Below are 23,466 nucleotides of genomic sequence, written 5' to 3'. Positions count from 1 at the left end.
GGCAGCTTCAACGGGTCAAAGAATTCAAGGGATTTATATGTTAACTTTGTTGGCACTTACGAGAGAGAGAGAGAGAGAGAGAGAGAGAGAGGAGAGGGTTTTTCTTTTTCTTTTTTTGGTAACTAGAGAGGAGATGTCTTTGAAGAAGGTTTTGGCTAGATGGAGTTAATTATGTTTACCTTAATTTTAGAACTAATAATTAAGGACGGCAATGAGATGGATAGGGACAAGTAAGGTTGAGTCATCATCACACAATCCAACAAATAATGGGAAAGGGAGCTAAAATAGGATAGTGTGTTGGCTCACGTTTAATATTCATATTAGGAGGAAAATAATATGAAATAGATTTATACCACAAAAAAGATATAACTAGATAGGACATAGAGATGGGCCTAGAATTGTCCATCATAATGTGGAAAGTGTATCATATTTTGAAGCCACTTGAGATGAATGTAGAGACATTCAACGTATTCTTTGAAGCCAGATATGCTATGTAATGATCCATATCTTTCGCTGAAAAAGCATAATGAATCATGCATTAATGAAAGACTCTCGAGTCATCATAAATAAAATCCTTTTTTATAGGTGTAAATGTGGGGAAGTAGGTTGGCTCGGCTTGTTGTTACTGATGCCATTCATATACGTGCAGATTCTTTTGAACTGTAGTCTTATGGTATGGATGGCAATCGAGTTGGATTAAATCGGATTGGATATATGATAATGAAAAATCTATAAATCTAAACTCAATCTATTTATTAAACATATCAAAAATTAAGATATCAATCTAATGATTTGATAAAATATATAATTTAGCTCGATGTATGACAGGTCGAAATAATTTAAACGAGTTAAACAGTTAAACATCGCCATCTCTATCTCGACGTTGGATAAAGCTAGTAGGAGGAGAAGATGAACTAGAGGAAGAGGTAGTAAGAGAGGAAAGTAGCATCCCCCCGCTACACGTGTCCTCATCTTGGTGTTATTGTGCTTATCTAGATGTCGATGTGAATCAAAGATGGGGTTGAAAGGTTTTGCTACAAGAGGAAACCAGCATTGCATCCACGTACCTTTGTAGAAATACAAGCTGTTTCCTTTATTAGATGAAATTGAGTTGATAATATTTAGCTATCCATCCTTTGTTATTGTAGACATGAAACTTGACCTGAGTTGATCCAAAACTTGACTCCAGTCTAGTGCTATTCCAACTGACATGTGGTCCAACTTGGTTCCAGTTTGGGTAGGAAAATGTTGACCTATTTTGAGTTAGGTTGTGTTCAGATTGCAGCTTGAATAAATCAATATAACGTAAATATTCATTCATTAGGTTATGATCCATGCTTCTTTTTTCAAGTACACTCAGCGTTTCTATGCTATGCTCCTGAATCAGACCTAGCCTAAATTAAAGCGTGAATAATTGAGCAAAATCTGATTAAGATACAATGTGACAGGCCAATTGAATGTGCTAGTTTGGAAGTTTATAGTCAGGTTGGAAATTCACCTTGTGTTGTCATGTCCATCCTTGGTCAGTGTGGAGATAGGTTTGTGCTTAAATCCACCCAATCTGCCCATGGCGAGAGTTGTATCTTTCGATTGAAAAGACTGCCTTCCTTCATGCGAATCCACCATTGGATCATCTGCTTTACGGATCTTAAAGTGACCAGTGAATGATCTAATGGTGGATTTGTGGAACAGAAGGGGAAACCTTTCGTGCGAAAGATGCCACCCCCTCCCATCTGCCCAGCTTGCATCCCAGTTTCACAAAGGGTGTAGCATGAGTATCTCATGTTCTGTTGTTAGATCTTGCCAATAGGAGGCGGCGTTGAATATTCAGCAACAATGTGACTTCTTAAACTTATATATGAGAAATTTGTGCTATTATGTTAATCAATCTGGAATATTTTCATTACTAACCACTTCCAAGTTTGAATTAATGGACGTATACTGAAACTAATGTGCCATATATTTGTCTGAGTTCAGGTTCATTATAACAAATTAGCAGCCAAGGGCCAGTGCAACACAAACGATGTCTCCAAAAAAATCACACACACACACACACACACACACACACACATATATATATATATATGTATGTATGTATGTATGTATTTTACTTAATGGACACACGGTGACAGCCGGTACTTTTAGGGATTCAATTGGCAACAAACTACTTGACGAGCCATGAGTCTAGAGTCATGAAAGAATTAAGGCCAACAATTGGACTCCAATTGTGAGTGCCATGCTGCCGAGTGTGATCTCATGCAGACCAATCTAAAATCCAGCAATTATGAAGCTTAAATGGCTCTGTATTGAAGGAGTAATGCAATGAGCATTGGTGAGTCGCAAAAAAAATTCGCAAGCGTGATTTTGATTGGGTGAAAGGTAGGTTTGTTGAATTAAGAAGCACCGAGCCAGCGCCACTTGCAAGAAAAAGGACGGTGACTCACCAAAAGCATTTTCCACGCTGAGTATCATAATATTGGACGGAACAACTGATTTAAAGTGAAAAAGTCAAGTCATATTTTGCTATTTATTTCTTTTTTTCTTTGGTAGAACTGCAATTTTTTTCTTGAAATATAAGATGGTGGGCATGGTGGAGAGTTTGATTGCTGTGCCTGTGAAGTTGTTGCTGAAATATAAGTTGAATTTTATGGAGTTAGCTTTGTTAGTGGAAGTACCACGGTATGTTGGTGATAGCGGATGGTGTCAAATTATGAGTATACGATATCAATGGCAGAGTTATATGCCATATGAAGAGATCTAATATATTCATTGAAGACTTCTCACATTATGCCATGTATATGACACTACTCACGCAGTTATTAAGTTTATCAACTATAGGTACTGGTTCTAACCCTTTGATTCCGGATTACTAGAGAATGGGAATAACTCTACGTTCGTATGAGATGATAAATATTAATAGAGAAGCTAACAATGCTATAGACTGGATAATGATATATATGGACAATTATATAGGGACTATATTATGGTCGACTACTATGATAAATATTCCTTCTGACGCGCCAGTATGGTTGTGGGGGCTGTGTTGGCCAGTAGCAATATCCGCACCAACGCGGCGTGCAGAATCTAGCACACGGGCCAATGCCAAGCATGCAGTAGAGAGGATGACAGCCTCGTGGGCACTGAGAAGCGCCCTTAAACTCGAGGTCCTCATGATCAAACCAGCTTTGTCATTTTTATTTTCTTTTCTAACACCACATAGTCATCGTCGGATTATAGTTTTGTCTCTGCTCCTTGCTTTGACGTGTAATTATCCCAACCCGGATCACGTTCGTTAATGCTTAATGTTGCTTTGTCCGTAATCATTCTAATTGCCATGAAAGCTTCAGCAGCAGCAGCATAATATGAGATCAATTGCACAAAATGCATTGTGATCTAGGCGATCCCAAACCTCCGGAGTCTGACTGTAATTTTTGTTGAGCAGACTCTCTCTCATCATCGGCGGCAATTAAGACAGAACATTGGGAAGTTAGAGCCTCAGGATGAGGCAAGGATTTGACCTCATGACAATATTGGACTCCTGACTTCAACCCAGCATTGCTGGGCTTTGTTCGGATCACTCACCGCACAGCTCTTAAAGTGCTCCGAACTCCACAATTCATCCGGCTCTCAAAGCCAGCAGCTGATGATCCAACGGTGGAAACGCGCGAGAGAAGGTGAATGCTTCTTTTGCGCGATGCACCGCCCCAGTAGGGTGCCCTTGCCTGTCGGCCTCGCCGGAACTCCCGCGTGCACGGCTCCTCCCTCCCAGAAAATATCCAAAACACCGAAGACCAAATCCAACCCCATCCTTATGTCGGTGACTCGGGATGGTAACCCCCAATTAATATATTTTCGCAACTGCAATATCAATGACGTGGCTGGAATTAGGAGTGCCACATCAGCAGACGGGCACGTGGAAGAACCCACCTCTCTTCCTACGAGAAGATAAAATTTGGTTTCATGGTTCACACGTGGGAATCCTCAAATGGCCAGACGGTTTATATGAACGGTAGATTTTCTTTATTTTTTTATTTTTTATTTTTTATTTTGAACGAATTATACGAACGGTAGATGGAAGAATCTATACGCGTTTTCGTCACTCGTCTTGCTGTGCGAGTCCAGGCTTTTCCCACCACTAACTTTAAAGCTGCTATTAACTTTTCCAAGGCTCAAAGCTTCTATTTAGTCGCTAGTCTCCTCATTAGAGAGCTTAAACAGAGAGAGGTGGCATTGTAGTGCAGTCAGTGCTAACACTACCTAGGCGAGTCAAAAATGGGTGTTTTAGACTATGTTTCGGAACTCTGCTCGCTCCCCAAAGACCAAAGAAAGCTCAGGAAAAAGCAGTTCCAGGTTGGCATGATATATCCCGTTCTCCTCTTCTCCTCCTCCTCCCCTTCTTCTTCTTCTTGCTATAATTTCTTTCATATATACACTCTAATTCTTTGACTGAGAGCGTGTTCGTTGGATCCAGACGGTGGAAATGAAGGTGAGAATAGACTGCGAAGGGTGCGAGAGGAAGGTCAAGAAAGCCCTGGAAGAAATAAAAGGTACCAATTAGTTAACATTCTTCTTCTTCTTCCCTCCTCCTCCATCTCCTCCTCCTCCATCTCCTCCTCTTCTTCTTCCGCCTCTTCGTCTTCCAGCTCCTCTCCTAACCTTACGTCAGACCAGTACAAGTTCTTGCCAATGTTTGGTGAGGGAATAAAGCTCAATGCCTGCTAAACAGGAATATGTTAGGAATAACGTATTCCAAGGAAAGACCCAAAAAACACCCTTAGTCCGGAGTTACGAAATAGCCAAACACGAATAGAGGTAGAATAACTATTCTAAAAAGAATAAACTAACTATTCCTATTCCGCCATTGTCTTGCATATTCCTATATATATACATAGTGACAATCTAACAGGGGTCTGGAATAATAATGAGCAGGGGTGAGCAGTGTGGAGATAGAGCGGAAGCAGAACAAGGTGACGGTGACGGGGTACGTGGACGGGAAGAAGGTGATAAAGAGGGTGCGGCGGAGGACAGGGAAGATGGTGGAGCCGTGGCCGTATGTGCCCTACGACATGGTGCCCCACCCCTATGCCCCCGGGGCTTACGACCGGAAGGCTCCTCCCGGGTACGTGCGCAACGTGATGGACGACCCCAAGCTCGCCCAGCTCGTACGTGCCAGCTCCATGGAGGAGCGCTACTCCTCGGCCTTCAGCGATGACAACCCCAATTCCTGTGCCATCATGTGATGGAGTGATTGCCGCGTAGATAGCTTTTCTCCTGTAACTTTTCTTTTCCTGGAGTGGTCTCTGATTGAGCTTGGTGGTGGTTGGATTTGTGTCTTGCTGTGTGCTATTGGTTGATATCATGGAAGAGATTGGAATTGTCTGATTTCTTGTTTAGATTTGTTGATTTTGGTGTTTTTTTTCTCTCAGAAAAAAAAAATGATATTGGAGTTGTTTTGCTTTGCTTGGGGGTTGGATTATCTTAGTTTTTTTTTTTTTTTCCCCAATTTATTCGTTTGTTCGCGTACAGCACCAAAAGGCTTGTTGTGATTGCTAGCTATCCCGCGTCGACGATTGGGAATTTTTATTGTTATTCTGAATGGGGACGGTGAGTTGCCTGTCATTTTAATTGTATTTTTATTTGACTTTGCAATGCAAACGTAGATTGTTGACTCCTAAACAATTTTTTCTTTGGCTAGACATAAATCGGAACCTTTGGATCAATTATGTGTTAAGAACATGCCATCTTCAAGTTTCAATATATGATTTGTAGCTATGTGATATGGCATGAAATCAATTTGCCTATCATTGATGGACACATGGTATTCAAATGGATTTGAATTCTGGACAGTTATAGCTCTACTATGAAATAGATCCAGATTAAAAAAAAAAGAGAGATTATAACATATTTGAATCTTTTGTTGGATCTAAATAAGAAAAGGGATTATGATAATTTTTTAATTTTTACCTTCAAATTATAACAGCTCTCATACTTATATAAACAAATCAAGAAACTCCAAATTAAAGAAGAGAATAAAAAAAAAAAAAAAAGCTCCCATATCTCAAAACTATCATGTGAGATGCTTTCAAATCCTCTTCCATCATTCTATTTTTCTTTCTTGTAGGTTAGTAGATCTATAAACTCCGAGATTGAAGTAAAAGTAGGCTGAAATCAGATCGGATATCAATATATCCATATCCATATTTGTTTTGTTTGACGAATACAAATACAGATACGGATATTATTCGGATGTAAAAATTTATATCCATATTTGTTTTAAACAGATACAAATATAATTTAGATACTAAAAATATGGATATAATTACGAATATAAGTTGGATAATTAAATTTTATGACTACCAAATCAAAGATATTATTAAATAGATGATAAATCAAGTTAATAATATATTTTATAGTTGTATATTTTTTAAAAAATTAATAAATATTTTATAAAATTATATAGAATTATAAATATATTCAGATACAGATCAGATAGTTGTTTATTCATATCTATATCCATTTTTTTTTTATGGATATAGATACAGATACGAATATTAGCCAGATTCTTAAATTTTTATCTATATCCGAATTGATTCAGATATGAAAATGGATCCGGATGGATATTATCCAGACTACTTTTATCCCTAAGTAAAAATTAAAGCCGAGATGAAGGTTGAAATTGAGATGAAAGCCAAAACTATGGTGAAGGTCGAGACCGAAGTAAAAACTAAGGAGAAAGTGATGATCAAGGCCAAAATGAAAGTCAAAGTCAAAGTAAAAATACTGAGATAAATACCGAGGCTGAAGTGGAAGCCAAAATCAATGCTAAGGTGAGGAACCCAAAGATCGAATTTTCAAAAACCAAGCTTCCAAAGATCGAACTCCCAAAGGCCGAATCTCTAAAGGCTAAGCTCTCAAAAGATGAACATCTGAGGTCAACTTGAGAAGGCTGATGTAAAAAGGTCGAGGTGAAAGGACCAACTTGACAAGGCCGAGGTGAAATGGCCGACCTAAAAAAATCAAGGTGAAAGCAAAGCAGAATCAAGCCAATAAAAATAGAAAAATATTCTACTTTAATCTTTATATATATATATATATATATATATATATATATATATATATATATATATATATTTTAAAGTCATTCTTAACTTAGGCATTGGAGGATTCGACTAGAGCCAATCCGATAAATTTTTCTCTTTTTTTTATATACAGATTAACGTCTCTTCATGGATTGACTAACATATTTCAGATTATCATAATCAGACAGAATTTTGACATCAACAATATCTTTCTTGGTTTCTCTTGATTAATGCTTAGAATTAAAAATGTTTGCCCATTTCTTCAAATTTCACCCCATGCTGGCGTTCTTCATGGCTGCAAAAAAACAAAAAATAATAATACATAAATAAAGTATCTCTCTTTCTCCTAAATCAGTGAACTCAAGCTTCAATATTCTCCTCGCCTCTTTACTACCCCTCTACGAAGGAAGAGAAAACGGAACTCTACTTACGGAGGACAGGACTGTGGGCGTATTTATTGAACGACAGATGCCCAAATATATAGCTCGCAACTCTATCAAACTTCTGGAAAACTACCTCAGATATCTCGTAAGTTATACGATAATTAGTTCTAAAAGACTCAATCACTCTAACTCTTTTCCTCAAAAAGAAAATAAAATAAAGAAAAAAATCTAACTTCGATCAATCCAATGGTAATATTCATGATTACGTCATGGTTTCCATCTCTGCATATTTCCATGAAGTCTATGCAGGTGGGGCAGTTCAACTTGCAGCTACAAAAACAGAGAATATAAAGCCAAAGCACAATATCTAGATATTCCCAAAAAAAAAAAAAAAAATTACACGTTCATTGTAAGCAAAGCTATATGAGTTCACCCGCATTTGTTCTAATTCTAAAGTATATATTCTTTCATAGAACCGCCTCACGTGACGAGTCGATATCACATTGTCCTCGGTGTGAGGTCCACGGTCACGGCTTTTGTTGGAGGCCCTGGTAGCGCTCATCATTTGGGTTGCCCATGAAAAAAAGCCAATAAGAGAAAGAAGGGCAAGCGCGGAAGCTTCGCACATGGGAAGAGGACAAGAATAAAGTTTTGGACTTGGGGCTTGGAAGGGATGCTCCATCATCGCCAGTGAAATTTTTTAAAGTGAAAGGTTGGGATGTACTTGAATTGATTTGGACCTTTTTTTTTTTTTTTTTTGGCGTTACAAGAATTGATTTGTACCTTCAATGCGTCTTGGCATTCAGAGGTTTCAAAAATCTTCGCAAGCTAAGGCATGTTTTTTTTTAAAAAAAAATCTAATACAAAAAATATATTCGATTATTTTATTTTGATTTATGTCAAGGGATGCATCCTAGCTAGTAGTAAATAAAAGATAAGGTTGTTATCGTTAGTTCTTACTCTTCTGTTCTTACCTAGTAACCTTGGTGGGCTTTTCCTTCTGCTTTGGATCTGCTTTTTCGTATGATAATAATCCTCTCCTATTGTTCCTTGCATTTTCTTGTTCTCATCCTAATCTATCATGCTTTCCTATTGATGGATACCTTTCCATTTTCTTGCTCTCCTGCCAATCTCTCATGATGCTTCTCAAGAAGATCTCTAGGTTCATGGTAGTGCACTTATTTGTGGTACTTTTGTTAGTTTTCTTATATGTCTGTGTGAACCTGTCAGAAATCCTTGAGCATCTGATTTGGAACTCTTACAGTCTCTGAAAAGGGGTTAAGTGTCATGATCATCAATCTACTGGTTATTGTTACCTTGCCCCCTTCCAGTTGTTGTTATGTTACCTCACTCCCATTTTATTCTGGATCCATATTGCTGGTCATTTAGTCCAAATCGACTATCTGCTTCTTTGCTTTCACATTGTTCAGATGTGAAAATCTTTCTCACATATAGAAATCTCGCCATATTATCTCAGCCGATATAAACATGGTTCTTAGCTAATAATTTATGAAATAATATTTAAACATAGTTCTTATATCAAATTTATCATTATCGACTGAGATATTGAAAAACCTTGACCTCCTCCAAATTTCTCTTTTTACCATACCAGCCAAGATAAAGTGAATCTTGGTTCATCCCAGTCTTGGGCAGTCACCTTGATGATATATCGTGATCTAGAAACCTTGTAGTAGATTGACAGCCTAACTGTACTGGATGCCCCAATATCTATTGTATCTCCTGTCTCTGCAAGGGTTGTGTGTGACCGTCCGTTTTTCTTCATCTCGTCATTTTCTATCCTGTGTTTTTCTTTATTTTTTTTTAAAAAAATTAATTTATTCGGTCAAATCTGAATAAGTAATTCCAGTACTCTTTTAGTTAGGACTGAAACGTGCCCTATCTAATTTTATCCCACAGCTTTCTAGGCTTGTTTTAGATTTTAATGACAGTATTGAATCTCAAGGAGTCACCATAAAAAATGACAGTTTCTGGTAATAGGCCTAGCTGCTTTATTTAAATCTCTCCAATATTAGTTTCAAAGAAAAGGTCGTTTGGTGTAGGCTTAACTTCCAGTGTTCACCTTTATTTGTTCCAACCAGCCTTCTAATCTAAGAAAATCGTGGTGAATAAATAGACCCTTTAACATACTTTGAACAATCTTATTAAAGAGTATCTCTATGACAAATATCGTTATACCACTCATGGGCTACTTTGTGGGCTTTATCTCCACTTGGGCCTAAGGACCAGAGTTGTTAAGAAAGACTGTTTGGCAGGACCAAGTTCAGTTTTTTCTTTAGGGTCTGTTTGGATTTTTCTATATCATCGGATTGAAAATGTTGTAGAATTTGTGGATTAAGCCATCCATTTAAATTTGGTCATGTATCAACTAAATACTATCTAGCCTAAATCCTATATGAAGAAGAAAAAGATCTTCTTAGTTTTTTTTTTTTTTTTGCTTTCCTTCCTGCAGTCCAAAAGTTAGAATCTAGGCTGGATTTGGACATGCTTTTAGAAAATACAAGATGGATGGGCCAATAGTCCTAATTTTTTTGGGATTTGCAGCGCAAATGGTGGAGAAGATGAGTGTTGTATGTGGGATGTAATGCGTAAGACTGCCATGGGGCCATCTATTTCATCAGGAATGTGTTGATTGATGGTTAACCATGTGCCGGAGGATTAGTCCCCTTCGCCGTCCAGCAGTTGATGGAGAACCTGCAAGGGAATTGGAGAAGCAGTTCACGGAGTTGGTGATGTGCTTCACTACCTGTCATGTACCTGGCTTTTGAAAGGAGTACTGTTGAGATTAGAATATACCCTTTTTCAGGGAACTTAATTTTCAGGGCATTTGTCCTAATCTTTTCAATTGATGAGCTTTTCCATGGTCATTCTTGGGAGTGTAATTTCTTCATTTTTAGCTCAGAATCCAGCTGCTGGTTGCCTGGTAAGTAGGCAGGTGTAGAGGACCTCGAACCAATACACTTATTCTGCCAAAGGTTGGGGGCTGGGTTTCCCCACAAAATTGATGACTTCTCTCATAAGTATATATTTAGGTTCTTATTTGATGGTTCGGATGTTGTCTACTTGGGAAGCATGTCTTATGTTAGCTAGCTTCGGTAGAATTTTTTTACATTATTTTTTTTTCCCCAGTCATAGTTTCCAAATGTTCAAAGGAGGATCTTTGTTATGTCCGGCAAATTATATGCATTTTTTTTTTGTCAATTATGATATGAGTAATTTGTTAGAGGGTGCCTGTTGGCTCAATCAGTAGTCACTGGGTGTTGCAAAATTATATCCCGTACGGTATGCATCATATGGCTCATGGCCATGCTTATCACCGATATGCATGTCTATGGGGTTTCATTCATCATGTTCTCGTATTGGTGATTGGCTCATAAGAATATGGCTGAATGATTGGTATGACATACAGCCATGTTGGTACATACGATGTAGGTTATAATTTTTCTGGATGTTGATATTGGTGATCTAGATTCAAGTCTCGCTTTATTTTGATTCAGCTTTCTCTCATCCTACTTCTCAAAAAAATATGGATCATTTCCTTTATTTAGGTGTTATGTGGAGATGGACTGAGATCAAAAAGAGATATCATGCACTTGGCAGAAAATTGGACAGATCCATTGGGACTTTCAAGATTAGTTTTGTTGAGAAGTACAGTTGTAGGGTTACATATCTCCCATGTACTCTTCTTTTAAGATTTAGACAGCTACTCTCGTATCTTATTCCTGGCTCTGCCCAGTTGTACTCAGATCGTCTCTGCAAGCTTAAATTGTAGACAGGTTGCAAGGTGTGAAAAATTATTAACTAATTGAAGGTACAGGCTGATCTTGATGCTATACTTTCTTTTGGCAGGGTCAGATGGTCTAATCTCACCATCAGAGTTTTGGGGAGGCTCAGGGCTGTCTCGAAGAAAAGCTGTCCATTATTTTTTTAACCTTTTCTAAAGAATCAAATAGAGTAATAATGTGGTCTATTACTGATATTGATGTCATGGGAACGAAGTATTTGTTGATGGTGGATAAATTTCCCGGCGTTCTCCAAAAGTTTGCATTATATTCAGGGATTAATTGTTATTTACATTGTGGTGTATTTGAAAATTCTAATCTTGAATAGTCTCTGGCCAATTAGTGAACTATGATATGGTGTCACAGTCAAATGGAATCATTATCCTTTTGTAAGTCTGGTTTATGATGTTTTCATTACAATAGCCAGTAATGGTTGTTGTAATGACTACTTTTTGTTTGGCATATTTTTATTATTTTCTCTGTGGAAGAATAGTTTATTACATTCGTAATATATTGCTGTCGGCCTTTCACAGTGTGACCTACATCACTACAAATTAAGAGCAGATGCCTCCGTGAATCGCACCATCTCGTGCAATTCTAACAGTAAATGCTGGCGTGGACTCTTGATTCCCGTTCATAATATATATATATATATATATATAGATACATATGTTCGTGTATTTTTTCTTCAACCGAAAGTGATTGAAAATATTTTTAAGGGGTATTTAGTTTGTAATCGAAATTGAAATGAAAATGAAAATCGGAATGTTTTAGAATCGAAATTGGAATGATCAAATTCTTCGAAGCATTTGATTCATGATCAGAATCAAAATTGAAATAAAAATTTGAATCCATAGAAAAAAACACGAATTGAGTTCTACGTAAATTGAATCATTTTTATTTCATCTTAAAATCAGAATCGAAATGAGATTCTTTCCAACCAAATGGTTGAAATAGGAGTTACTATTTTTGATTTCAGATTCTCATCTCCACTAACCAAAAATCTCTTTAGCTTGCTGAAAGTGGTTCAAAACTGACCTGAAAACTGTTTGTTAAAGCAAAAGCCCAACGCATCCTGGCCATAGCCTATTCTTTTTTTTTTTAATAAGAGCCATAGCCTATTCATATGTAACAACACCGTACCGAACTAAGATAGACTGACTAATTGCATAGATCTAAAGTCCGCAGCCAGTCTACAATTAAAATCTGACATCACTAGTATTTTGTCTTTTGAATATTGAAATCAAATTCTAAATCTTTCTTTTCAACCGAAACATGAAATTTTTTTTTTAACCAAAAAAACTGAAACATGAATTTTATGAGATTTATAGTTTGTACCATAAAATATTGTGCAGCACTCACTGAGTGCTATAAAACAGTTTTATGCACAGTACATTACTATTGAGAGCTCTCCATTGTTATGGAAATCTCCACTTGGAAATAAGGGTAAGAAAGTTAAAACTGTTTCCAGCTTATTCCTTTTGGCTTTTTATTCGAAGAAGTTTTAAAATGAACTCCGTTAAACGGAAAGAGGGAGGGGGGAAAAAAAGGACAGGCTACGATGAAAAAAATAATCCCAAGATTACAAGCTGGACGTCAACGGAAACATTGCTGTAGACTTCGAGGTCGTGCAATTCGTTGGAAAATAGGGTCACCTAATTGCACTTGTAGGTGTTCTCTTGTGAAGCAGCAGCGCTAGCTTTTGCTGCTATATATATATATATATATATATATATATATATATATATATATATATATATATATATATATATATATATGGTTAGATGTTTTTGTAAGATTAATTTAAAAATTTTATAAAAAAAAATTGTTAGTCCACCCAACTTGTATATTTTAAAGATCTTTCCAATTCTAATCCACATGGATTCTAATTTTTGGATTATAGAGAAAGAAAAAGAACTATCTCACGAAGTATAGGTTGAATGGTATTCTTTTGATACAGGTCTAATCTTCTAATTTTATAGAATTTTTAGTATAATTCTATAACATCACTGTATAAATTTGAGGAAGTTTCGTTGTATTTTCTCCATGAAAATAATAAGAGAGATACGGTGAGGAAGCGAAGGGATGAGATCTCCTGCAAGATTCTTACAGTAAGACATCAGTACGTAAGACAGGTGGCAATTCATAGGCCGTCCGATTGGTGCATAGCTACGTACACATTTGGGTCACTTGAGGCCGAAACAGACCACCACTTGGGGACTGGCAGATGTGATGTTTGAGCCTGCCATTTATGGGGCCACGGGTCTCTCTTTTCTACGTCGTCGTTTTGCTTTCTCTCGTTTCTTCATGCTCATTTTCCGCATAATCTTAGGGGAACGGATAAAAAACAAAATGTGATTATTATCCTACGACGACTTTTGACCGTACGAAATGGTGGGACCGATCTCAATGCATTTTTCTTTGATCGTGATGCAATGTTTGCATTGGATTTCTCGCTGGGACCCAGCTGGAGCCGAAGGCAAATGGCATGTGGATAGATATTTTTATGATTATATTTATTTTTTTTATCAATATAAATTTGGGGGAATAAATCAAGTACTAGGTAAAAATATAAATATAAATTGGATAGTTAGATTTTTATGGATTGAATATTATTTCGTTTTTGTATTATGTTAATTCAAAACAGATGTATAGACCTTCTAATTATTTTTATTTTTTAAATAAATAAATAATCCTAGAAAAAATTGTATTCACTTAAATCATATGATTCTTTAAATGGATCTTCATCATTCTAATTTACAAGTTATTTAAGAAAAAAATGATTGTTAGTGCTTTGAATTTTTCACTGTGCAACTCTCTAACTATATCCATGATTCTTTTAGTTCTGGACATGGTACAAATATCCAAACATACATGATATATATATACCTGGATCATATTTGTGGAGAATTGGATACTCAGATTATATAGTCAAATATAACATGATTTTAATTAAGATAATTTTAATCTTATTATTATATCTAATTAATAATAATATATTTTTTTAATTCAGATCAAATTTTAATATCTAACCATCCAAATCTATTAGAAGGTACAGTAAGTGGCATTTCTATAATAACTCAGATTAAAAAAATAATAATAATAAAAAAAGAAGAAAATGGAAGAGGACTCCTGATAGAGTCCGTCTTTCCTCTTTGAATCAAAATGGGATTGGAACTCTAGGAGCCCTAGATCCTATCTATAAATCTCCTTCTCCCCTTCCTCCAAAGGATCCCATATCCCGGTCTCCTCTCTTCTTCCTCCCTCTTTTTTTTTCGTCTTACCGATTTTCTTAGACCCGTGCTCACCGAAAATTAGAAACGGAGACACTGCCGGAGCTCGAGGTAAGCCCTCCCCTTCTTCCTCTCCCTCTTCCCTTTCTCCCCTGGCCCAAGGCCTCGCCGCCGGCCACCGACTTTGTCGAAAATCAGTCGCAAAAGAAGATCCCCTGTTTTTCGAAAAAAAAAAATCCGTCAGCCGAACCCCATAGCCGACCGGCTTCACATGGTCGGCCGTCGTTGCCGGATCTTCGGCCAAGCCGTCGGAGCCTGAGCCACCGAGGGGGGGAGACCTCACGGTCTTCCCCTGTTTCAGTCAAGGGAGGCCGCGGGAAGAAAAGAAAAGAAGAAGAAAGAAGAAGAAGAAAAGAAAAGAAAAAGAAGAAAAGAAAAAAGAAAAGAAAAAAAAAAAAGAAAAAGAAAAAAAAAAGAGAAAGAAAAAAATAAAAATAAAATAAAATAAAAGAAGAAGAGAAAAAAATTTTCTCTCTCCTCTCTCTCTCTCGTCTCTCTATATTTTCTCTCTCTAGATTCTCTCTCTATTTTCTCTCTCTAGATCTTTCTCTTTTTTTTTGTGGATTTTATCTCTCTAGAATTTTTCTACTCTCTCTCTGATTGCATCACAGACCCTAGGATATATTTGAAATAAAAATATGATGAATTAAGATTGCTCTGAAATTCATGCGGTAGATCTGATCCCAGTCCGATCCTATTCGAAATTTATAACATTTGATTCATATGAGTCACTCTGATAGGACCTCTGATGATCTCGACCATGATTGCCTCATCTGAAGGATACGAAAATTTCTCTCTCCACTTTCTCTCTCTACTTTCTCTCTCTAGAATTTTCTCTCTCTTCATGAATTTTCTTTCTCTAGAAGTCTTATGGATCAGTAGAGGATCCTGATACATAGACAAATCCTAATTTTGGTTAATCCTAAGAGAAATCCTCGATCTGTATTGTTAGGATCGATTATCGGTAATTTTCTCTATATATGATTTTTATATATTTGATCAGGGTTATGAAGAGATGATTGTCTGCATATGATATCGAGTGGAATATCTTGTTAGAGAAATTCATAAATCAAAGAAGAACATTGATTTCTGTGCTTGGATCAGTCACCGGTAAAGATAAGAATCCCTGTACATGATCACTATTATATATATGCTATTTTACTGTTGGTCTTCCATCGTTGGTTTTGCATCGTCCGATTTGAGATCGATGAATTTATTATACCTGAGATACTGTTATTTGATGTTGAGCATGAGTATGTTATGTCAATATATATGTATCAGAGATTGATGGCATGATTATATGGATATGACATATCTGAATTGATCATAATGCAAGACAGAATTGATTTGATGAAATCAATACATAATGATTAAATGAAAAAGAAAGAGATGTATGGTATGGACTAGCCTTGTCATATGGAGCAGCCCGTCAGAAGCTTATGCCTGGGACAGCCCCCATTGGCTTACAGATGGATCAGCCGGCCAGGAGCTCATGCTTGGGACAGCCCGTCAGGAGTTTATGCCTGGGACAGCCTCTCACGGACTTTCGTACGTGGGACAGCCGGCCAGGAGCTCATCCTGGGACAGTCTTGAAAGATTTTTTAAGTGAATTCGATCCGGATGATGACTGAGGTATAGACTTGGATAGTCCAGAGCTAGAAGAAAATGTTAAAAATCATATGATTATGAAAAGAGAAATGAAAGACAAGGCATGAAACAATTGTTGAACAAAAGTGTTTCACCTGTTAACATATGATGATGCATCTATTTTGATAAGAGAGAAAATTTATGAATGTTTGCATTATTCTGGACATTGAACATGAGATTTTATATCTTACTGCTTATCCTTATTTTCAGACTATATTACTATATCAGTGTGATATGGGAATTCTTACGGGCTGTAAAGCTCACACCCCTTCATCTTTTTTTTTCTTCTCAGAGTTACAGGATGACTTAGATTGGCTATGGCTTGGATTTACAGGTGAGCAGAAGGATAAATAGAGTATCATAGTATCTGATCAGAGAATTGAAGAAATTTAAATTGTAATTATGTAAGATTTTATGAATTATATTTGAAATTAATTGTTATGGATGTTAAGATTGTAATGATTTATTTTGACCTTGCATATTCTTTAGGACTTGCTCTAAGGAGTGTGCGGCCATCACGTATTCTACCCGGATGTTAGGTTCGGAACGTGATAATTTCATTTTTGAATCCACCATCCATTTTTTATCAAATAATACACAAAATAACTCTCATTATAGAAGTAAAAGCAAGTCATGCAAACGGATAGACTTACCAAATTTTCTTTGAAAAGACCAGTTATATATATATATATATATTGAAAATATATTGGTACTCTCACTTTTTTAAATACTCGAGACTTGATAATTTAAAAACATACTCGATGGGGTAGTTATATGCAAAATGAATGTTTTCATATCTGTATCCTTCTTTGTCTCACGGTTACAAATACAAATATGATCAAATATTCATTACTTCTAGTCCAAAAGCATTGGAAAGTTTGCTTTCCAAGAGTTTCTCTTTCTTTTATTACTGCAACAGCAGAAATAAATCATGTGAGAAGACTGAAACTACATTTAATATCACAATTTCAAAAAACCAAATAATAAAACAATTGATATGGAAATGGAACTAATTACTCATATATATTTTATTTTTGCAGTCAACTTATATGCTATCAAATTAGGTGCTATCAGCGAGAAAAGTGGCTAGAAAATTGCAAACCAGTTGTGCAACGTTCCATGCAAGATTCGCGTTAAACTGGTATGATTCATGCGAATGTTAGAGGTGAAATTCTATTCTCGTTGGCGATATACAAAGTACTCCTGGACTACAGATACATACGAGCCCCCTCTTACCATTGTGGGTTCCGAATTTAATCTTTAATTTTGTTGCTGTCCCTCTTGCAAGTTTTTTTGTCTGGATCTTTAGTTCCTCGTAAAGAGCTCCGAAGAAAAGAGTGACAGGAGGCAGCCTACAGCCGAAGTTCCACAGCCTGTGCTGCTTTCTATGCTCAATCAATTCTTCTGTTTCTGTAAAACCTGAACATTTCACGGACAGCTTTATTTATTGCAGCCCTGCTCTAAATTTGTCGTGATCCTGAAATAACTCCGCTGCCATAAGCTTGTTCCTGTAGAACCACAAACGTTGCAGCAATAATTGGTAGGTAGTACACCGGACGTTATGTGCAGCATGTGAATGGATACGGTTCAATTTAGAGATGACGATGCAAAGATTCCAAGATAAGCTTGTTGCACTCAAGAATAACTCAACAAATCCAGTCACCAGCCAACATCCTCTTCAACAAAAAATAAAGAAAACCATAACCTATCTTGATTTCTAAACTGCTTGCAACACCATTGCCGTCGTCTGAAATCGTCGCATGCTATCCTCATGACAACCAAAACAAGTTCTGAATTCTAAGCTGGTTTTTTCTTTTTTTGAAAAATGAAAAAGTTAAATTTGGTTTTTGAAAAATTATAACACCATCTTAATCAAAGCTTGAGAGAAGGGGATTCAAACATCGGACTGATAGGTTACCACCGTGCGTTCAATAATTCGACGACAGCGAGGAATAAAGCTGCTGACTCGAATCTTTCACTAGATCTCGATCCTGAAAGGAGCGAAATTAACATGTGCTGGAATGGAAGGTGATATAAAATAAACACCCAGACAGAGCACTTTCTCACAGCTTGGTCGTCCACGACTACAAACTCTTTCAGTCTTGCTGGCCTAAAAAAGGTTCTCATATTTTATGACTCGGGAGCCTTTTAGCTGAGAGCAAGGGCCAACAACAGCAGTTCGGTTATTAGGAAGCAGGAGGTGAAATGCCCACACCCTCAGGAGCCGACACGTAGGCACTTCCGACCCCTGCTTTCCCTCGGCGCCATCTATATATCTATATGCCTATGGAGCTGCCACCATGATATAATGGAAACAAAGCGAAAAATTTCCACCTGTTATCGCGGACCATTAAAGAAGAGGTGGTAGGAGTACGTCCTTCAAAGTTCAAACACACCAAACGGGACGTAACGTCTCGTCCGGCCCACAACAGTGTCACATCCTTTTGAGGCAAGGAACCCCCGTTGCCCACACCACCTATTTTGGAGCCACAAAACCACCAGATCCATAAGCAGAGAAGGCACCAACACTAAATCAAGAGAGCCAAAAAAAAAAAAAAGAGATCAAACTTGTCCCACAGAGACATTGATATATATATATATATATAAATATATATGTTTTTTTTTTATAGATAGATAGATAGATGGAGAGAGAGAGAGAGGGATACAATTGGTGGAATATATATATGAAAGGGGAAGATCTGAATTATGTGTTCTCAGGGCAATTGCTATATCTGCACAAACACTAGTCCGATCCAATTCATTTTTTCCTCTCTCTTTTTGGTCGGGAATAGGATAATACATAGGTTGGAGAAGGGAGGGAAAAAGGTGATGTAGGCTCTCTCGGCAGCAGAATGATCCCTCCCTTTTCTTGTTCTCTGTCAAAATGGAGATGACGAGCTTCGTTGGAGGGCGTTTCTGTTGGGCAGCTGATCAGCCATTGCCATACGTAGCTGCCCACAACACAACAAACTTCCACATGAACAAAGTAATCATATATACCGCTCAGCAGCGCAATCGAATGTCTGTTTTATATTTAAAGATAAGAGGGGGAGACAGAGACGGAGAGAGAGAGTGGTGATGCCACCCATGTGAGACAAATAAAAACTCTTGTTTTTTTTGGCAGCATTACCTCCTCGTGCTGTTTCTTTAGCTTGGCGTTCTCCTCCAGAAGATGTGCAACCTCTAGCTCTAGCTCATTTGTGTAAGCCTGGGTCCAAATCTAGTCAATTCGTTTTCATGTCCTCTCGTCTATATCAAAAGAAACAACAAGAAAAAAAAAAACGCAGAGAGAACAAGAAGAAAAAGAAGAAAGAATGAGGAGGATAGAAAGATGTGCCTGCTTTCGGGCGCGGGATCGGGCTGCGGACTCACGGTTCTTGATCATGCGCTTATATCGGCGGTCGCCGTCGATGACGGGGCCCTCCGGCATCATCCGCTTCTTGGCGCAGAAGGAGAAGAACCCGGCGGGGGACGGCGGGCCGATGACGGCATCGGAGAAATAGGAGGGCATAAAAGACCCACCATGCCCATTTTTGTGAGCCTGGCCATTGTCTCGAGACTCGTTGGAATTGGAGCAGGAGCGAGAGCGGGCGTTGCCAAGGAGAGACCCGCCGCCGCCGCCACCGCCGGCTCCACCGCCGCCGCTAAGGCACCGGAGCTCGAGACCGGAGTTGAGGCTGAGGGTCGTAGGGGGCAGAGGAGGTGACGAGGGAGGCAGGGGGATGTGCTCCATGGCGGCGGCCGCGGGCGAGACGGTGGAGCAGGGACCGGAGAGGAAGTCTTGGAGGATCATGGTCCGGAAGGAAGGGGAGGCAGTAGGGTGGGCCCGGTGGAGGTGGAGGTGGCGGTGGTGGTGGTGGTTGTGGTGGTGGGGATGGGACTGGGTCGTCTCCATAAGGGGAGCAAGGGGTTTCTCTTGGTGGAGGGTGGCGGGGCTGATGTCCTTCCACACCTCCTCCATGGTCCTTCTTGGAGTCTGTGGGAGGATGGAGGAGGTGGAGGAAGGAGAAGATCTCGTGGAAGAGGAGGACACTATCCTGCTACTGCTCCCATGTCCGCTATTGTTGTTGTTGTTGCGGCTGCTGCTGTTATGCTTGTCATTTTCTGAAGACCACATGATCGAGAGGAAAGGGAAAAAAGATGAAGTCTTCTTGATTGGTTTCTGGGGTGATGGTGAAAGAATTGAAGCGTGGAGCCGTAGAGGAGTCACAGTAAAAGAGAGCGAACGAGCGGTGGTTTGGTGACCACTTGCTTGGTGCTGTGCTCTTCCCTCTCCTGTAGACTTTACCTTCTTTCCTCAAAGAAATAATAAAGCTATTCCCCGTACCAAGGTGCAAGCACACGTGCTTACGCAACAAAATATCTCCCATCCTTCCCACTTCGTAATTTATCCGACCATCCTTATACTACAAGCATCAGTCCATGGTAAGTAGATATACTTGTCAGTAGAGCTGGAGGAGCAATGAGTATGGCTTTCTGATGTATTGAGCTAGTGATTGATGGGTTTAAACTTTAAAGTGATGTGAAGTCGAGAGAACAGGAAAAAAAAAAAAAAAAAAAGGTGACGGAGGAGGTGGCTTGTAGCTAGCTGTGAGCTCGAGGTGATACGGGACCCGTAGGCCGTAAAGAGGCCAGGAGAGAAGTGGGGAAAAAAAAAAAAAAAGGGAGGTTCCCCTCCGGATTTGACTGATCCCTGTTGTGAATGGTGATAGATATATAGCTAGAGAATATATAACAAATATAGAGAAAAAGAGATGGGTGATAGGTGATCGTATTCGTACGTACGCTGTAATCTTCTGTGGGTGCACAGTCTGTGACATCACTGAAAGCTACAGAGGAAGAGGGAGACGTAGGGTCGAGAAATGTGCATGAGAGGGATTCTGATATCTCCATAGTATGTATAATATAATACCATTGACATAAGCTTTTGTTGTACATGATATCACGAAAACTGTCTATGGGGTTGTGGAAGTAGTGTATAGGACAAGGTTAACACCTAAATATCAAGGTCATTAGGAGGTGGAGACGAGAGGGGACTAGTACTGAGAGCTAGGGTCGGTTTTGGCGTAAACTAGGCTGAGGCCTTTTGTACATGGAATGAAACATGTCGTGAGGTGATAGGTTAGGCTTAATGGGGAGCCCTAGAGCACCTAAATTAGAGCTGGATCAAAGGTAACGGCTATCTAAAGACATGGGCAAAAAAGAAGCGTTGGAGTTGAGAGAGAAGAATTCAAGTTGTATACATGGTATCTCAAGAGCTCGACATTTTTATTGCTTCCTTTCCCATTTTAGGAGAAACCGGCGCCCCCTTCGCTAGACATTAGCCAATAGCACCTGGCCTTCTCTTACAACGTACCCATCCTATTCTAATAAATCCTATCAAAACATTCCACCCTCTCTCTTGATCTCTTTAAGAACCTAGTCCAATATTTTCATTTCATGATAAGAACCCAAGCCCTTTCAAGGGGGGGACAAGAAGAAGGAATAGGTGACATACGCTTTTGATTTTTTTTTGGTAACTTCATACACTTTCACTGTCCTCTACATGTATCATTACGTTGTGTTGCTCTCATTAATATTGCTGTGCCGACTTTTGCCAATATATATATATATAATGCTGTTTTGACCAACTTTACCCGACCCGGAGTTATATTGCTCTCACCATGGAGACTTTTTTTAATTGCTGGATTCAAGAATAAATATATTTAATGCTGCAGTGACCAATTTTGTCTCCGGGATTACGAAACTGATGCCCCGTTTTGTCTACTATTCCAGTACTTGAAGCTTCTGGAGACCTATGAGCACACGAACTTCAAAGACATTGCATCTCTTTTGTTTCTTCTTTATCTGCAAAACGAAATTTGTTCTCTAACTCCCGTATTGACCACTGTAGGTAGGAAAAGATTGTGAGAAACAGTGCTTTAGATTTTGATCTAAAAGGCTTTTTCAAAGGAAAAAATATGGAAGAAATAAAAAATTGACACAAAGTGCCCGATTTTAAGTAGTTCAAGCAAACTTTTATAAATCTTGGGTCGGGATTGATGCGATACATATTTGCTGGCCTATTCAGGTGGGGCAGCCTGATTCTAGCCTACTTTATTTTTATAACATTGCATATGAAAACTAATATAATGAGGTAATTACGAATTCCTCCCTCAAAGGAGAAAAATAAGGAAGCACCATGCACCTTTTATAACGAATAATAGAATCTTATAATAATTAATAATTATTTTATATTGTATAAATAAATAAGTTAGAGGCATCACCATTATTCTTGTTACCGCCGGAATCCAAACTGAAAAGCTATCATTGGTAAGGTGAAAATAAGATCCGAATTGAAGCTCCAAGCTGTAAAACTCGATCAAAGAGTTGATGGACGTAGCTGATGGAAAGCATAGGCAAAACGATGCTTGACCAACCTGAAAATAGGAAAAGAAAATTTTTTTGTTAAAGTTTATTTTACAAAGAATTCTTTGATACTTAAATTAATCAAATTTTAGAGAGAAATAGAGTTTATAGAAAGAAAAACTTACTTGAGAACCTCCTAATTGCCTTTTATATAAAGAAGGGTTAGGATCCGTACCAAAATTGGACATGAATAGAAATTAACTGCTATGATCGTGTTGTGACCAATACTAAGATCATTATTAGAAATGCAATCGAATTGAGTCGAGTCCAATCGAATAGCAAGAAGCTTGAGTTCGATTCAAATCAAAATATTCAGATTTGAGATTGATTGAGTATTAATATCTCAAGTTCGAACTTAGTTCGATGAAAAATAAATAAAATTCAAGTTACTTGAGCTCGAAATCAATTATTGTCATTAATAATATATATTAATATATATTATAAATAAAAATAATATTATTAAATATATATATATATTTAAATAAATTTGTAAATTTTCGAACTGAATATCCAGCTATTCGAATTCGATTCAAAAAATTATTTGAACTATTCAAGCACGATAATAATCAAGTTAGATCGAATTTCGATTCGAATAACTCGTAAACAATTCGACTTATTTGAATTTTTAATCATGATCATATTCTTAATCGATATTAACTGCTTTCAAACGGACTTCAATAGGAGACACATGGCTTTTTCAACCGAAATGGCACTTCATCCGGTCTCAAGGCTAAGTACTTCGAACAGCGCTGAGGTCAGATATTTAGGCCTACACCAAGATCAGGTTTGCAAATGCGCGCTATATCGCGTCTCTCGCGCGGAAGGGCTTCAATTAGTACAGTCATCTTTGTTGTTA

The 23,466-nt window shown here is 38.0% G+C and overlaps 2 protein-coding genes across 2 annotated transcripts; one reads left to right on the top strand and one right to left on the bottom strand.

Moving 5' to 3' along the window:
• The first annotated feature begins 4,164 nt into the window (after positions 1–4,164).
• LOC105053776 (heavy metal-associated isoprenylated plant protein 27) lies at positions 4,165–5,459 on the top strand. The gene is made up of 3 exons (XM_010935055.4): positions 4,165–4,350; positions 4,472–4,547; positions 4,930–5,459. The coding sequence occupies exons 1-3, from the start codon at positions 4,273–4,275 to the stop codon at positions 5,238–5,240; spliced, it is 465 nt and encodes a 154-aa protein (XP_010933357.1). The 5' UTR covers positions 4,165–4,272; the 3' UTR covers positions 5,241–5,459.
• Positions 5,460–18,865: 13,406 nt separating this feature from the next.
• On the bottom strand, positions 18,866–20,459 carry LOC105054302 (protein FD). The gene is made up of 2 exons (XM_073245802.1): positions 19,333–20,459; positions 18,866–19,153 (listed from the first exon to the last, which is right to left on the bottom strand). The coding sequence occupies exon 1, from the start codon at positions 20,317–20,319 to the stop codon at positions 19,438–19,440; it is 882 nt and encodes a 293-aa protein (XP_073101903.1). The 5' UTR covers positions 20,320–20,459; the 3' UTR covers positions 18,866–19,153; positions 19,333–19,437.
• Positions 20,460–23,466: the final 3,007 nt, after the last annotated feature.

Source organism: Elaeis guineensis, chromosome 11 (assembly GCF_000442705.2).
Source record: "Elaeis guineensis isolate ETL-2024a chromosome 11, EG11, whole genome shotgun sequence".
In the NCBI taxonomy this organism is placed as follows: Eukaryota; Viridiplantae; Streptophyta; class Magnoliopsida; order Arecales; family Arecaceae; genus Elaeis; species Elaeis guineensis.
The sequence above is the reverse complement of the archived record's forward strand: the minus strand, read 5'-3'. Positions and strand labels throughout refer to the sequence as shown.

Coding starts and splice junctions, on each gene's coding strand:
- LOC105053776 (XM_010935055.4), top strand. CDS start 4,273: ATGGGTGTTTTAGACTATGTTTCGGAACTCTGCTCGCTCCCCAAAGAC. Junction 4,351..4,471: donor TCAGGAAAAAGCAGTTCCAG/GTTGGCATGATA, acceptor CGTTGGATCCAG/ACGGTGGAAATGAAGGTGAG. Junction 4,548..4,929: donor AGCCCTGGAAGAAATAAAAG/GTACCAATTAGT, acceptor AATAATGAGCAG/GGGTGAGCAGTGTGGAGATA.
- LOC105054302 (XM_073245802.1), bottom strand. CDS start 20,319: ATGTGGTCTTCAGAAAATGACAAGCATAACAGCAGCAGCCGCAACAAC.